Raw genomic sequence first — 14,655 nt, forward strand, 5'->3', positions numbered from 1 at the left:
ACCTTGCCACTCTGTGGTCTCCTCATGCTGCTGCTTCCACCTCCACACTATGTCACCTTGCTACTCTGTGGTCTCCTGATGCTGCGACCACCTTCCCACTTTGTCACTGAGTCACTCTGTGTTCTCCTGATGCTGCTGCCACCTCCACGCTATGTCACCTTGCCACTCTGTGGTCACCTGATGCTGCTGCCACTTCCTCCACACTATGTCACCTTGCCACTCTGTGGTCTCCTGATGCTGCTGCTGCCACCTCCACATTGGCATTGTGCCGCTCTGTGGTCTACTGATGCTGCTGCTACCTCAACACTATGTCACCTTGCCACTCTGGTCTACTGATGCTGCTGCTGCCACCTTCACACTGTCATTGTGCCACCCTGCGGCCTCCTCCTGATGCTCCTGCCGCCACCTCCACACTCTGTGATTGTGCCACCCTGTGGCCTCTTGCTGTTGCTGATTCTGCTGCTACCTCCACACTCTGTCATTGTGCCACTCTGTGGTCTCCTCATGCTGATGCTGCTGCTGCCACCTCTAAACTGTCATTGTGCCACTCTGTGGCCTCCTCCTGATGCTGCTGCCACCTCCGCACTCTGTCAATGTGTGACTCTGTGGCCTCCTGATGCTGCTGCCACCTCCACACTGTCATTGTGCCACCATGTGGCCTCCTACTGAGGCTGCTGCAGCCGCAACATCCACACTCTGTCATTGTGCCACTCTGTGGCATGCTGATGCTGCCGCCCCTCCACACTGTCATTTTGCCACTCTGTGGCCTCCTCCTGATGCTGCTGCCACCTCCAGACTCTGTGGTCTCCTCATGCTGCTTCCACCTCACCACTATGTCATAGGTCCACTCTGTGGACTTCTCATGCTGTTACCACCCTTCCCACTTAATGACTGGGCCACTATTTGCCTTTAGGCCTGGCTGACATCATAATTTATTTGACCCTTTTTCTGATCTGTCAGAAGGAATGAAAATGAGACACACAACGGATCCTGTCTGTGTAACAGCTCTAAGGCCTGTATGCTCCCATCAGAATTGGCTTATGGTTTGGTAGCAAAAGCAGGAGTGGGTAGAAAACACAGAAGACATGCAAATATTCCCCTCACGTGTCATTTCTGTTTTGGATCCACTCCTGTTTTTTTTGGCATTAGCAAATACTGATGGATTACTTACCAAATGCTGACCGAGTGAAGGCAGATGCTTCACAGACAGGATCTGTTGTTTGGGGGTTATTGTTCTGATGGATCAGAGGAAGGGCAAAATAATCAGTAAAATGAACACAAACTTACTGCTGACACCCTCTGCACTCTGTCAGGGGGCTCTACTTGTATTAATCTTTTAATAGAACATGTTCTGTAGACATCTATGTGGAATCAGCTGACGACGGTTGTAAAAGGAGTGCGCTTCTTCTTGACGCTAACATCGACCTGTAGGCTGAGTTGATACTTGAGTTGTTTGGTCAGTTTTGGTCCCGTGACTGCCCAAATACGTGAAGTGTGCAGTGATTCTTAGAGCAACGCTGTCATCTGCATGTCATACGGACTCACAGTTTCATTTCAGTACCACAACAGACTCCCTGTGCGTGTTACTACAAGGCACAGTGTTCTACACCATTATAAAGGCTCTCTGCAGCCAGAAAATAGCCGTTTTTAATGCTATTTGCACGAATAATTTCGGATCGAACCGAATCTTTTCGAAAAATTCGGGTAACCGTACGAATCGAGTTTTTGAGAAATTCGCTCATCTCTAAGTAACATCAATGAAGTGTTAAAAAATTAAGCGTTCAATGTTAATCGCAATGATGATACAAAATATGGCACTGTAGGTATAAATTCTTATAGCCCCTATTTCTATATCTACCTTAACTTTCAAAGAATCTATCAGAGAATATATCTGGTTGACTGTATCTGTGTAATCACTGTCCTTGGCTGACGCATCTGTCACCAACAAGACAAAGGAACCATATGGGCTGTACTGCAGGGCTGTCAGCAATCCTGACATTGCATATTCTTGACAATCACCCCCTCCATGGGCATAAGGCTATAGAGATTGTTGAAAAACTCAGTAGATGAACAGGTAACATGAAGAGGCCCAACACCTGAAAACAAGAGATCATAATTTATATCATGATATTATGGTATATTCATTATATTCATATTGTGTGAAATTAATTTATCCTGCAGTTCAGGATTGCATTTTGTGCTGAAATCCGCTTAGAATCTGCCTCCCATTGTTTTCAATGGGAAATAACCATCAGAGTTTATAAAAAAAAAAAGTGACATACGCCTTCCCGGTGTAATTTCTGTGTGGAACCCGAGTTGGGTGTCTGCATGCAGATTAGCCCCATTGTACAGGGCGCAAGGTGCAGGCAGATCTCCAGCATGTTATCTGCAAAACAACGGCAGAAATCCAAGGCTTAGACTTGGATTTTTGCATCAGATTCCACAGCAAATACACATTGGGGGACATTTACTAAGCATGTCGAACCAGAATTGTGCCGTAAAATGAATCAAAAAGAATGGCGTTTTTATTTGCGACAAATATGTCAACAGTTTTCTCCAGAATTTTCACCATAAAGAATGCATCACGCCAGAAGGAAGTTATTAATGTCAAAGTGGACGGGACTATCAAATTGGCGCATGTTACACCTCATTTATCATCTTCTTATCAGCAGAAATGGCTCAAATTGTTGCGGAAAGTTAAGCCAGCTCATGTGGTGTTGCTTTGTGTAAAAAGTCGCATTTATGTCAGAAAGATGCGACTTTTTGTCAAAAAGTCGCATTTATGAAAAGAAAACCAACTCGTCGTGGGAACAAGTGATAGGTGAGTATTAAAACCCGATGTTTTTATTATTATCAAATATAAATGAGCTAAACAGCAGGGTTTTGTCAGAAAATTGACGTTCAACAAAAACTAAATGGTAACAAAAACGTCCTGAGTCTGAGAAAAAAGGCGCAATTTACCACTGGAAATGTCGCAAATATTGTTCAAAAGTCACAAGTGTGGTCTGGCAGGGTTGGCTGAAATGGCGCATTTCCATTCAAAAAAGTTGAATTTTTGTGCTATTTGTGTTAAAATGTCACAAATCAAAAGACATAGACGAAGTTTATATAAAAAAAGTCATATTTTTAAAATTGGCATGCGACTTTTCATATATGAAGTGAAACAAATAACTATTAATTTGTAATGTTAGTATTTTTTTTGCCGCAAGTTACACCATTATTGATAAATGTCCCCATTGGGTTTTCTGCTGTGATTTTAACCGTCTGTACTAGTGTTGAGTGAAGCAAAGCATCCGAAGTGTAATTTGGTTCGAAAGATTTGATTGTAAACTAAGCCGAATTTCCCTGCGCTTCGTGGACTGCCTCTGCGAGCAAGTGGATGGGGTGAGTGATTTTTTTTTAAACCCAAAGTCTATTACCATTTTTAACAGCTGTTAAAGGGGTGCACTTCTGTCTAAGCCGTTAAAAATGGTCCCAATGATTGATAGGCTGAATGGGTTTTTAACAGCGATTCGTGACAAATTAATTTGTAACAAATTAGTCTGAACACACCCCAAGCATATGGTCAAACAGGGCAGAATTTCTGCATCCGTCTTACTATTGTGGATTTGGCAAAACTTTTTATGTGGATTTACCATGGATTTCACCTCTGCTTTTGCAAAGGGTGAAATCTGCGTTGGAAATCCCCCAGCATAAATTGGCATACAGCGGATTTAAAGTCCTCACTTCAGGTGAATTTACGCAACAGTTTTTTTTTGTTTTTTTTCACAAGATGTGGATTTCTTAAAATCTCATCCACCTTGCTTGAAATGTAAAAGGCAAGTGATCCAGAGTGGCAAATTCACAGTGTATACATCCCATATGGTCAGCAACAGAAAATCACAATCTTGTTCCCTCAATATCAGGCACAGCTGAAGCATTTCCTCAGTGTATGGGGACCACATAAAAAATTCCCCATACCTCAGCTTCCGAGACCTTGGAGGGACATTTAATAAGACTGGTGTTCTGCTATCCGGGCTCAAGTCCCTCTGCCCTGCCGTAAGAAGATCCAAAGTTATGTAGAGGTGTAGGCCTCTACATAAGTTTGGTGTTTCGGTCAGCAGTACAAGCAACAGGCATAACTCTATGCCAGCTCTCTTGCTGGCCTAAATTTCTAATTATGTACATTTTCTGGGGCAAGTTTTTTTATTTTATTTTTTTGCATTCTACTAATTTTGCACTAAAATCATTTTTTTAATTGGTCTTTATTAAATATATTCAGCAGTTCTATCACAGAGTGTTAAGTGTTTGTCTAGCTGTGTGATAGTACTTTCACTTTGTGCATGTCATCTAAATAATCTTATCTCTAAATCACTAAAAAGGTTATAAACACTTGTTTAAGCCACATTCTTATCAGTCAGATAAGAATTGCGCTATAATGAGTGTTCATAAGTCAGAGATCAGAGATAAGGAGCCGTCAGTTGAGCTGCCTGACGGAACAGAGGAAAACATACCAAAGCCTGCTGCTAGAGAATCTCAAGGCTGTACAGAGAAAGAGGCTCAACACTTTAATAAAGACCTATTGAAAAAATTATTTTTAGCCCAAAATGAGTAAAATGCAATAATATGGGAAAATTGTCCCCAAAGGTGTACATACATACTGTAGCCTTTAAACCATTTTCCACAACAAAAAAACTGCATGTAAATGATAATTAAGCCAAGCCTGCCACTCCGCTCGTTTTCTCCACCCACACCACACCCCCTATTCTTAACACTGGAAAAGTGGCTTCAGCATGGAAAAGTTGCAAATTGTACCACACAAATTTTTAAGACCTATTTATGCCACAAAAGTGGCATAAATAGATTGGTAAATGTCCCTGTGTGTGGATAAATGCAGGAAATCCCATAGTGTATGTGGAACTGGTAAACATTATGCCTCTGTATTCTATGCAGTGGCATATTTCATCCATAGTCCTCCATGAGAAACCCACACAAACACAGGGCGAACATACAGTACAAACTCCATGCAGATGTTGTCCTTGGTTGGAGTGGAACATAGAAACCCAGCACTATCAAAGCATCAGCGCAAACCACTTAGCCACAGTGCTGCCCAGATGCCCAGGAAACACTATCTGGTGGCTATAGGGTCTATGGAATTATTTACCATATGCCCCAACAATATCACCTGGAACATACATGGAAGTGAGCACCAAATGTGGTGTGAACAAAGCATTACATTACTCTACATGCAACAAAAGCACCATATAAACTGTGAGTTAAAAAGCAAAGCAATGTCTTACTTGGGTCATTAAATTCCATCAGTATGTATTTTCTTGTCACATTTGCAGATGAGGCTTCTAGACGAGTGGCAAGATATCTGGCAATATTTTGAAACTGATATAGATCGTACCCCATAGGACCAGTTGTATCCATGACCAGAGTAAAGGATGGGAAAGCTAAAATACAGTTACAAATTTTATTGTAATGTAATGCAACAAATGAGATCAAAACTTAACATTTTCAATGCTTTAAAGGGTTGTGCAGAGTCATAATATCGATGATCTATCCTCATCAATCCTGAGGACAGGTCATCAATATCATGACACTGCATAACCCCTTTAAATCATACCGGCCATGATCACCATTAAGTAGCTGAAAATGGTAGGCCAATAACAATTAAAGTTCAGAATCTCTGAGCTAGTGTGCTGATAGCATTCCCATACGTTATGAAATGTGGTATAAAGTTGACTAGATGGTAAAAGTCTACCACTTTGATAAATCGGGTAGATCTTTTGTACCTTGTGAGCATTTCTTCCCAACAACTGGTTGCTTGTTCAGTGGAGATGAAGCTCTGTATTTACATTCAGCGAGCATGCTCCGCCGTATATAGCGAGTGCTCGAGTCAGTGTATTTAAATCTAATTTAGCCTGTATAACTGAAATGTTTCTTGGTGGGATTCAAACTCACAACCTTCTACATTACAGCCAAGAATGTTAAACCACACACTATAGAGCTGCATGGCCCATTACTTTAAAAGTCTACCACTTTGATAAATCGGGTAGATCTTTTGTACCTTGTGAGCATTTCTTCCCACAACTGGCTGCTTGTTTCAGTGGAGATGAAGCTCTGTATTTACATTCAGCGAGCATGCTCGGCCGTATATAGCGTGTGCTCGAGTCAGTGTATTTAAATCTAATTTAGCCTCTATTTCTGAAAAGTTTCTGGTGGGATTCAAACACACAACCTTCTACATTACAGCCAAGAATGTTAAACCACTACACTATTAGGAGCTGCATGGCCCAGTACTTTAAAAATAAATAAATAAATAAATAGGGAGACTTCTGCTGTATAGGAATACTTATTAGTAGTAGGTATTCCTATACAGCAGAAGTCTCATTATTTTTTTTATTTTTTTAAGTACCTGACCATGCAGCTCTATAGTGAAGTGGTTAACATTCTGGCTGTTATGTAGAAGGGTTTGTGAGTTTAAATCCCTTTCAGTAATAGAGGCTAAATTAAATGTATATTTTTTTGCAATTGTAAAAAATTTGAAATTATAGATAAAATCATAATTCTGATATATATGAATGCATAATATGTGGGAAACTACTACTGATGTTTTAGCCATAAATACATTATAATATATTATATATTCTAAATATATATTCAAGACAAGAAAAATCCAGCTTCCAAGATGCAAAAAGGTGGAATCTTTATTGTGCGTTTAAAAATCCAATGCAAGACATCACAGGTTACAGTAACGCGTTTCAACCGCAAGTAAATCAGGGTCCTTCATCATGACAAAAAACTTTGTGTACAAAACTCAGTTTAAAAAGGCTAATCCACACCTGCCCACCCAATCATTGAGTCACATGACCTGATTAGACTGACTCAGAGCATGTGCCAATCATGAAGTGGAGGGGAGGGAGGAAAAGACACTTGGAATACACATGAAAAGAGACACATGAAATATATAGAAAAACATAATAACAATGTTTAAAATTGGCAATGTGTAAAAAACATCATGGCAGGCAAACATGAAATTAATATTGTAATAAGAGATCAGGTCTCTTGTTCAAACCTTCAGGATAGCGCGTGGCGAGGTAAAAACATCCAATAAGCCTCTCTATTAAGCAGCTTTCTCCTCAGGTCACCACCTCTGGCTGGAATAAAGACCCTTTCTATACCTTGGGCTCTCAGATGGGTCACTTCACCTTCACCACCATGTATAACTGCAAAATGTTCACTAACTGCAGATACGTTGCGATTTCTGTAATGGGGAATATCCGATATATGCTTACAGATTCGCGATTTTATTTTGGTTGGAAGTTCAACCTACATACTGCAACTTGCACATTTGGCAGGTCACTAAGTAGATGGCATTTTTTTTGTGTTGCAATTCAAGTAGCTATTTAATACTGTATTTTTTGCCATTAGCCATAGAATAAAAAAACTGGCTTACTTGAAAAAATCACAACAAATGCACCTACCGTGCCCGCACTTATAGCTCCCCCCTTGTTGAAAGCCAGGTCGGTGTCACATTGCTTTCTCTTTGTATAGACTGGGACTGATGAGACAGCATAATGTGGGAGCTTTTTTTGCAGCACATCTAATGCCTCCTGCTATTATTTCTGACACTTTTCATCCAAGCTGAGGACAGGTGGCAGGTGTGGATTTGCCCTTTTAAACTGAGTTTTGTACACAAGTTTTTTGACAAGATGAAGGACCCTGATTATACTTGCGGTCTGAAACGCGTTACTGTAACCTGTGATGACTTGCATTGGATTTTAAACGCACAATACAGATTCCACCTTTTGCATCTTGGAAGCTGGAATTTTTCTTTGGTTATGAATATTTCACATCAATCAGGTCCGGAGGTTTCCATCCGTGCTCCAGCAGGTGGACTGTGGGTGAGAGCTGCTTTACATTCCCTGTTTCATATTCTAAATATATAATATTCTAAATATATAATAATATATGTAAAAATATTATTATATATATGTTTAAATTAAATTTAGCCTCTATTTCTGAAAAGTTCTGATGGAATTCGAACTCACAACCTTATACATTAAAGCCCAGAATGTTAACCACTTCACTATAGAGCTGCATAGCCAGGTTGCTAAAAAAAATTAAATATGAGACTTCTGCCGTATAGAAATAATTACTACTAGTAAGTATTCCTATACAGCAGAAGTCTCAATATATATATATATATATATATATATATATATAATTTTATTTTATTTTATTCAGATTGTCAGAATAAGCGTTTGCAGGAACGTTTGTCCCCGATAATCTGCCCAAATATTTGCATGTGTAAATCCACCATAAGGGCTTGTTTATAGTTCCTGATTCTCAGGTAATTATCGGGAACAAGCTGTTCATTAGCGGTCATTCATCTATCTCCATATAGAAAGCAGAATTGCAGCAAGTAAATGCAGTTCTCCCCACAGATCAATGATGGGCAATTATCAGTAAAAAACCATTGCTCCGACGGAGGAGCTGAGTTTACATATAGCAGTTATCACTCTATATGGGAATGAATGATTACTGATGTGATTGTTCTTCCCCACACATGTTGAATGTTTGCTGGAAGCACATCCCTGTTTACACAAGTAGATCTGCTGCTAACAAAAGATGCGATCATCCGATGGACAAGTGTTTGTCCATGTCAAAGGGTCTTAAAGGGAATCTGTCACCTATTTTGACCCTATTAAACCGTTGAAATAGCAATGTGCAATAAAGAACCTTCTTACCTACATGGGTCTTCTTTCTTTTATTCAACTTTTCATTCTTATAAAAAAGCGATTTTTCTGATATGTAAATGAGGTTCCAAGGTGCCCAGAGGGGCGTTATTACTCTGCTCTGGTGCCCAGTAACGCCCCTCTTTAGTGCCCAGCCGGCCTTTCTTCCAAGCCCAGCATGCCTCCTCATAAATAAATGTCCTCCTACATACTGGCCGAACGGCGCCGCCCCCTCCCCATCACGTCATTTAATTTATTCACTTCATCGGGCGTTCCTTCCTCCTCTCTTGGCCTACGGCGCCGCCCCCTCCCATTACGTCACATGTATTCATAGCACCGGCCCTCCCTTCCTCCTCTCCTGTCATCAGAAATCCCGCGCAGGCGCAGCATCGGTGAGTGCCTGCGCCTGCACGATTCTCCTGTTCCAGAGGGAAACAGCCTCAATATTGTCACTGGGCATGCGCCGAGCCCAGTGACATAATCCGAGCGCTGTTGCCTCTGAGACAGGTGAGGAGGAAGGGAGGGCCGGTGCTATGAATACATGTGACGTAATGGGAGGGGGCGGCGCCGTAGGCCAAGAGAGGACTAAGGAACGCCCAATGAAGTGAATAAATAAAATGACGTAATCGGGAGGGGGCGGCGCCGTAGGCTAAGAGAGGAGGAAGCACGATGGTGCAAATGAATAAATTAAATGACGTGATGGGGAGGGGGCGGCGCCGTTCGGCCAGTATGTGGGAGGACATTTATTTATGAGGAGGCATGCTGGGCTTGGAAGAAAGGCCGGCTGGGCATTAAAGAGGGGCGTTACTGGGCACCAGAGCAGAGTAATAACGCCCCTCTGGGCACCTTGGAACCTCATTTACATATCAGAAAAATCGCTTTTTTATAAGAATGAAAAGTTGAATAAAAGAAAGAAGACACATGTAGGCAAGAATGTTCTTTATTGCACATTGCTATTTTAACGTTTTAATAGGGTCAAAATAGGTGACAGATTCCCTTTAAGTATGCACTACATTCTGGTCTACATTTTAGACTGGAATGGTAAGTCTGCTGCACTATTTCTGCCCCAACAAATCAACTAGAGACCTGACCAGCAGGTCTATCTACCTGAGTGGAGGGTAGAATCAAGAGTCAGAGTCTTGCATGCAGAGGCTATAATTTGGATATTTTGTGCCCCAATACAAAATCTGTAACAGGGCCCCTCACCGCTGCTATCATGCAAGTCTCTTCCTGAGTGGCAAAGGGGCCTTTGGGGCCTCTCAAGAACCACCACCTGGATTCAACTTCTACCTCTGCACCTGCCATAGCTATACCCCTGTTTCCATACAAGGACCTGGGAAATCTGCGTGACATGCCTAGAATGAATGCAATTATTTTTACAGGTCCTATCACCATCCGGACAATTATGGTGATAACACTACCAGCAAATTTCCTTTAAGGCTAATGCCAGCCTCTGGTGGGCAAATCGTCTTGCTGTTACCTATGGGTGTGTTTACATAGAAAAATACTAATGTGCTACTTGGTCTTATATGGTCAGTATACAATACTTTCCACTTCAATCTGGAGTCCCCAAAATTAGTTGTAGTCTGCAGGGGCTCCCGGCAGCAAGTAATTCATTTCCTTTCAGCGCCTCCACAGGGGAAGTTAAGTATTAAACTGTACATAATGAAATTAATTGACTGTCCATGTTTAGAAGTGCTAAATACTCAAGAGAAAGAGAGATTCTGTAGTCGCTTTCTTTTCTGACAGTTGAACAATGTCTCAAATTAGAGGACCTCTTCTATTAGTTCAAATTTTCTAAATGGTCTATTAGAAATCAGATTTTCTAAACTAGATGTCCCCGTTAAATTAAACAAAAATGGGCTCTGACGGATGTGGATCTGATGCCTTTTGACATATACAGTATATCATCGGTAGAATGGAGTCCTGTGTTTATAGTCTAGTTTTATGTCATTTTCCAATGACTACGGTAATAATCTTTCATTGAGGATAGGTTACTGGCCTAACGGGCATTAGTGAATTTACTTAAAACTATTTTATTCATGCATCTTATCTTGTACCTGCATCTTCAGAACAATTAGAAATACTGTAGCTGATGTTGGTGGGAGGGATTCTGGTGCTCATGAAGGGGATTTCTGTGGTAAAGTTATAAAAACGATCTAAAAAAGAAAAAAAAAACATAAGGTTACTGACCTGAATAAACATGACACTCAAATTTACCTCTTTAGTACAGTTGTCACAATCCAGAATCCCAGCATGTTTCACCTGTAGCTACTTTCTTCTCCTCCATCTTTATAAAGCTCAACATGGAGTTTACCGACCTCATTATCTTTTCCCGATGTCACTCAGGCCCCAACCAGATCTATCCCCTGCACTATACGGACGTCTCATTAATGAACGGCTGCTCCCGACAGCAGATCCTGGGAAGGTCATGTAGCGTCCCGGTCATCCGGCATCTATTCGCTCCGCTGAAGGATGATTTTGAAAGTGTGTAGAAGCCACACAGGGCCCCCACGCTGCAGATTTATCATGGAGACATCATGGAGATTTTACCGCATATAACTACAGCCCTTAACGCTGATTACAATTTGTTTTTCCACCAAAATAATCACAAAAGATTTTACCGGATATAACTACAGTGCTGAACTCTGAATACAATTTGTTTTTCCACTGAAACACATCAAAAAAGATTTTACCGCATATAAGTACAGCGCTGAACGCTGAAAAAGATTTGTTTTTCCGCCAAAATACGTCACAAAAGATTTTACCACATATAACTGCAGCACGGAACGCTGAATACAATTAGTTTTTCCACCAAAATACATCAATAAAGATTTTACTGCATATAAGTACAGCGCTGAACGCTGAATAAGATTTGTTTTTCCACCGAAATACGTCACTAAAGATATAAGCCTCTAAAGGCTTTTCAACATAACACTTGCAGCCCAATAACAAAAAGCAGGAATGACACAGCTGTCTAATGACTCATTCCCTGCACTTGTAAATCACCTTCCTATCAATGTCCCTAGTGCCTTCTGACGTCTCTCCTTGCACTAATATGCTGTGAAATGAATCCTATCCTTTCCCTGCACTTATAAATCATTTTTTCTGTCTTTTTTTCCCACAATCGTGGACACTTGCTGTCACTAGCGCCCTCACACGTCTGTCCCTGCACTCTGAATGGAAAATGGCAGAATCTAAAATGGCTGCCGTATTTATAGGGCTGTGACATCATAGGGCTGGCTGGCTGCTGATTGGCTGCATGCAGGCATGTCAATCTGGGTGATTCCGCATTCCCAGAGTTCCTTGCCCCATGTCCTCAGTCTTCACAAGTGTAGTCGCCAAGTTTAGGAAAATTGCGATTCGTTACCACGCAAGAAAATTTGCATTTGTTGCGAATATAATTTGGCTCCGAATTCCACTTCATCAGCTTCGATTCGTTCATCTCTAATATATATATATATATATATATATATATATACAGTTGATTATATTAAATAACAGTGACTTTCACAGTGACCACCCCTTTAACACTAACTTTCACAGTGACCACTCCTTTAGCAGTGACTTTCATAGTGACCGCCCCTTTTACAGTGACTTTCACAGTGGCCGCCCCTTTAACAGTGACTGCCTCTTTAACAGCGACTTTGACAGTGGCCTCCCCTTTAACGGTGACCGCCCCTTTCTCAGTGACTTTCACAGTGGCCACCCCTTTAACAGTGACTGCCCCTTTAACAGAGACTTTCACAATGGCAGCCCCTTTAATGGTGACCAACCCTTTAACAGTGACTTTCACAGTGGCTGCCCCTTTAACGGTGACTGTCCCTTTAACAGTGTCTTTAATAGTGACCGCCCCTTTAACAGTGACTTTCACAGTGACTGCCCCTTTAACAGTGACTGCCCGTTTAACAGTGACCTCTCCGTTTAACAGTGACTTTCACAGTGACCGCCCTTTTAACAGTGACTGCCCATTTACCGGGACCGCCCCTTTAACCTTCTCAGGACCGCCGTACGCAGGATTGCGTCTTTGCGGCGGCCCTGCTCTTCTGGGTGGACGCGCCGGCGCGTCCTCTCGCGAGACGCGAGATTTCCTGTGAACGCGCGCACACAGGCGCGCGCGTTCACAGGAACGGAAGGTAAGAGAGTGGATCTCCAGCCTGCCAGCGGCGATCGTTCGCTGGCAGGCTGGAGATGTGATTTTTTTAACCCCTAACAGGTATATTAGACGCTGTTTTGATAACAGCGTCTAATATACCTGCTACCTGGTCCTCTGGTGGTCCCCTTTGTTTGGATCGACCACCAGAGGACACAGGTAGCTCAGTAATATGTTGCACCAAGCACCACTACACTACACCCCCCCCTGTCACTTATTAACCCCTTGATCACCCTTGATCACCCCTGATCACCCCATATAGACTCCCTGATCACCCCCCTGTCATTGATCACCCCCCCTGTAAAGCTCCATTCAGACGTCCGCATGATTTTTACGGATCCACTGATAGATGGATCGGATCCGCAAAACGCATACGGACGTCTGAATGGAGCCTTACAGGGGCGTGATCAATGACTGTGGTGATCACCCCATATAGACTCCCTCATCACCCCCCTGTCATTGATTACCCCCCTGTCATTGATCACACCCCTGTAAAGCTCCATTCAGATGTCCGCATGATTTTTACGGATCCACTGATAGATGGATCGGATCCGCAAAACACATACAGGCGTCTCCCTGGAGCCTTCCAGGGGGGGTGATCACCCCATATAGACTCCCTGATCACCCCCCTGTCATTGATCACCCCCCCTGTCATTGATCACCCCCCGTCAGGCTGCATTCAGATGTCCGTATGATTTTTACGGATCCACGGATAGATGGATCGGATCCGCAAAACATATACGGACATCTGAATGGAGCCTTACAGGGGGGTGATCAATGACAGGGGGGTGATCACCCCATATAGACTCTCTGATCACCCCCCTGTCATTGATCACCCCCCTGTAAGGCTCCATTCAGACATTTTTTTGGCCCAAGTTAGCGGAAATTATATATTTTTTCTTACAAAGTCTCATATTCCACTAACTTGTGTCAAAAAATAAAATCTCACATGAACTCACAATACCCCTCACGGAATCCAAATGCGTAAAATTTTTTAGACATTTATATTCCAGACTTCTTCTCACGCTTTAGGGCCCCTAGAATGCCAGGGCAGTATAAATACCCCACATGTGACCCCATTTCGGAAAGAAGACACCCCAAGGTATTCCGTGAGGGGCATATTGAGTCCATGAAAGATTGAAATTTTTGTCCCAAGTTAGCGGAAAGGGAGACTTTGTGAGAAAAAAATAAATAAAAATCAATTTCTGCTAACTTGTGCCAAAAAAAAAATTTTCTATGAACTCGCCATGCCCCTCATTGAATATCTTGGGGTGTCTTCTTTCCAAAATGGGGTCACATGTGGAGTATTTATACTGCCCTGGCATTCTAGGGGTCCTAAAGCGTGAGAAGAAGTCTGGGATCCAAATATCTAAAATGCCCTCATAAAATGAATGTGGGCCCCTTTGCGCATCTAGGCTGCAAAAAAGTGTCACACATGTGGTATCTCCGTATTCAGGAGAAGTTGGGCAATGTGTTTTGGGGTGTCTTTTTACATATACCCATGCTGGGTGAGATAAATATCTTGGTCAAATGCCAACTTTGTATAAAAAAAGGGGAAAAGTTGTCTTTTGCCGAGATATTTCTTTCACCCAGCATGAGTATATGTAAAAAGACACCCCAAAACACATTGCCCAACTTCTCCTGAATACGGCGATACCACATGTGTGACACTTTTTTGCAGCCTAGGTGGGCAAAGGGGCCCACATTCCAAAGAGCACCTTTAGGATTTCACAGGTCATTTACCTACTTACCACACATTAGGGCCCCTGGAAAATGCCA

The 14,655-nt window shown here is 42.1% G+C and overlaps 1 protein-coding gene across 1 annotated transcript in view; it reads right to left on the reverse strand.

Moving 5' to 3' along the window:
• LOC121008743 (uromodulin-like) overlaps positions 1 to 11,013 on the reverse strand; it is a 58,170-nt gene extending 47,157 nt beyond the window's left edge. The window contains exons 1-4 of the mRNA XM_040441439.1: positions 10,989 to 11,013; positions 10,784 to 10,882; positions 5,280 to 5,435; positions 2,020 to 2,096 (exon numbers count right to left, since the gene is read on the reverse strand). Of these exons, the coding sequence (XP_040297373.1) occupies positions 2,020 to 2,096; positions 5,280 to 5,435; positions 10,784 to 10,882; positions 10,989 to 11,013 (357 nt within the window). The remainder of the gene's footprint in view (positions 1 to 2,019; positions 2,097 to 5,279; positions 5,436 to 10,783; positions 10,883 to 10,988) is intronic.
• Positions 11,014 to 14,655: the final 3,642 nt, after the last annotated feature.

Source organism: Bufo bufo, chromosome 7 (genome assembly GCF_905171765.1).
Source record: "Bufo bufo chromosome 7, aBufBuf1.1, whole genome shotgun sequence".
Classification (NCBI taxonomy): domain Eukaryota; kingdom Metazoa; phylum Chordata; class Amphibia; order Anura; family Bufonidae; genus Bufo; species Bufo bufo.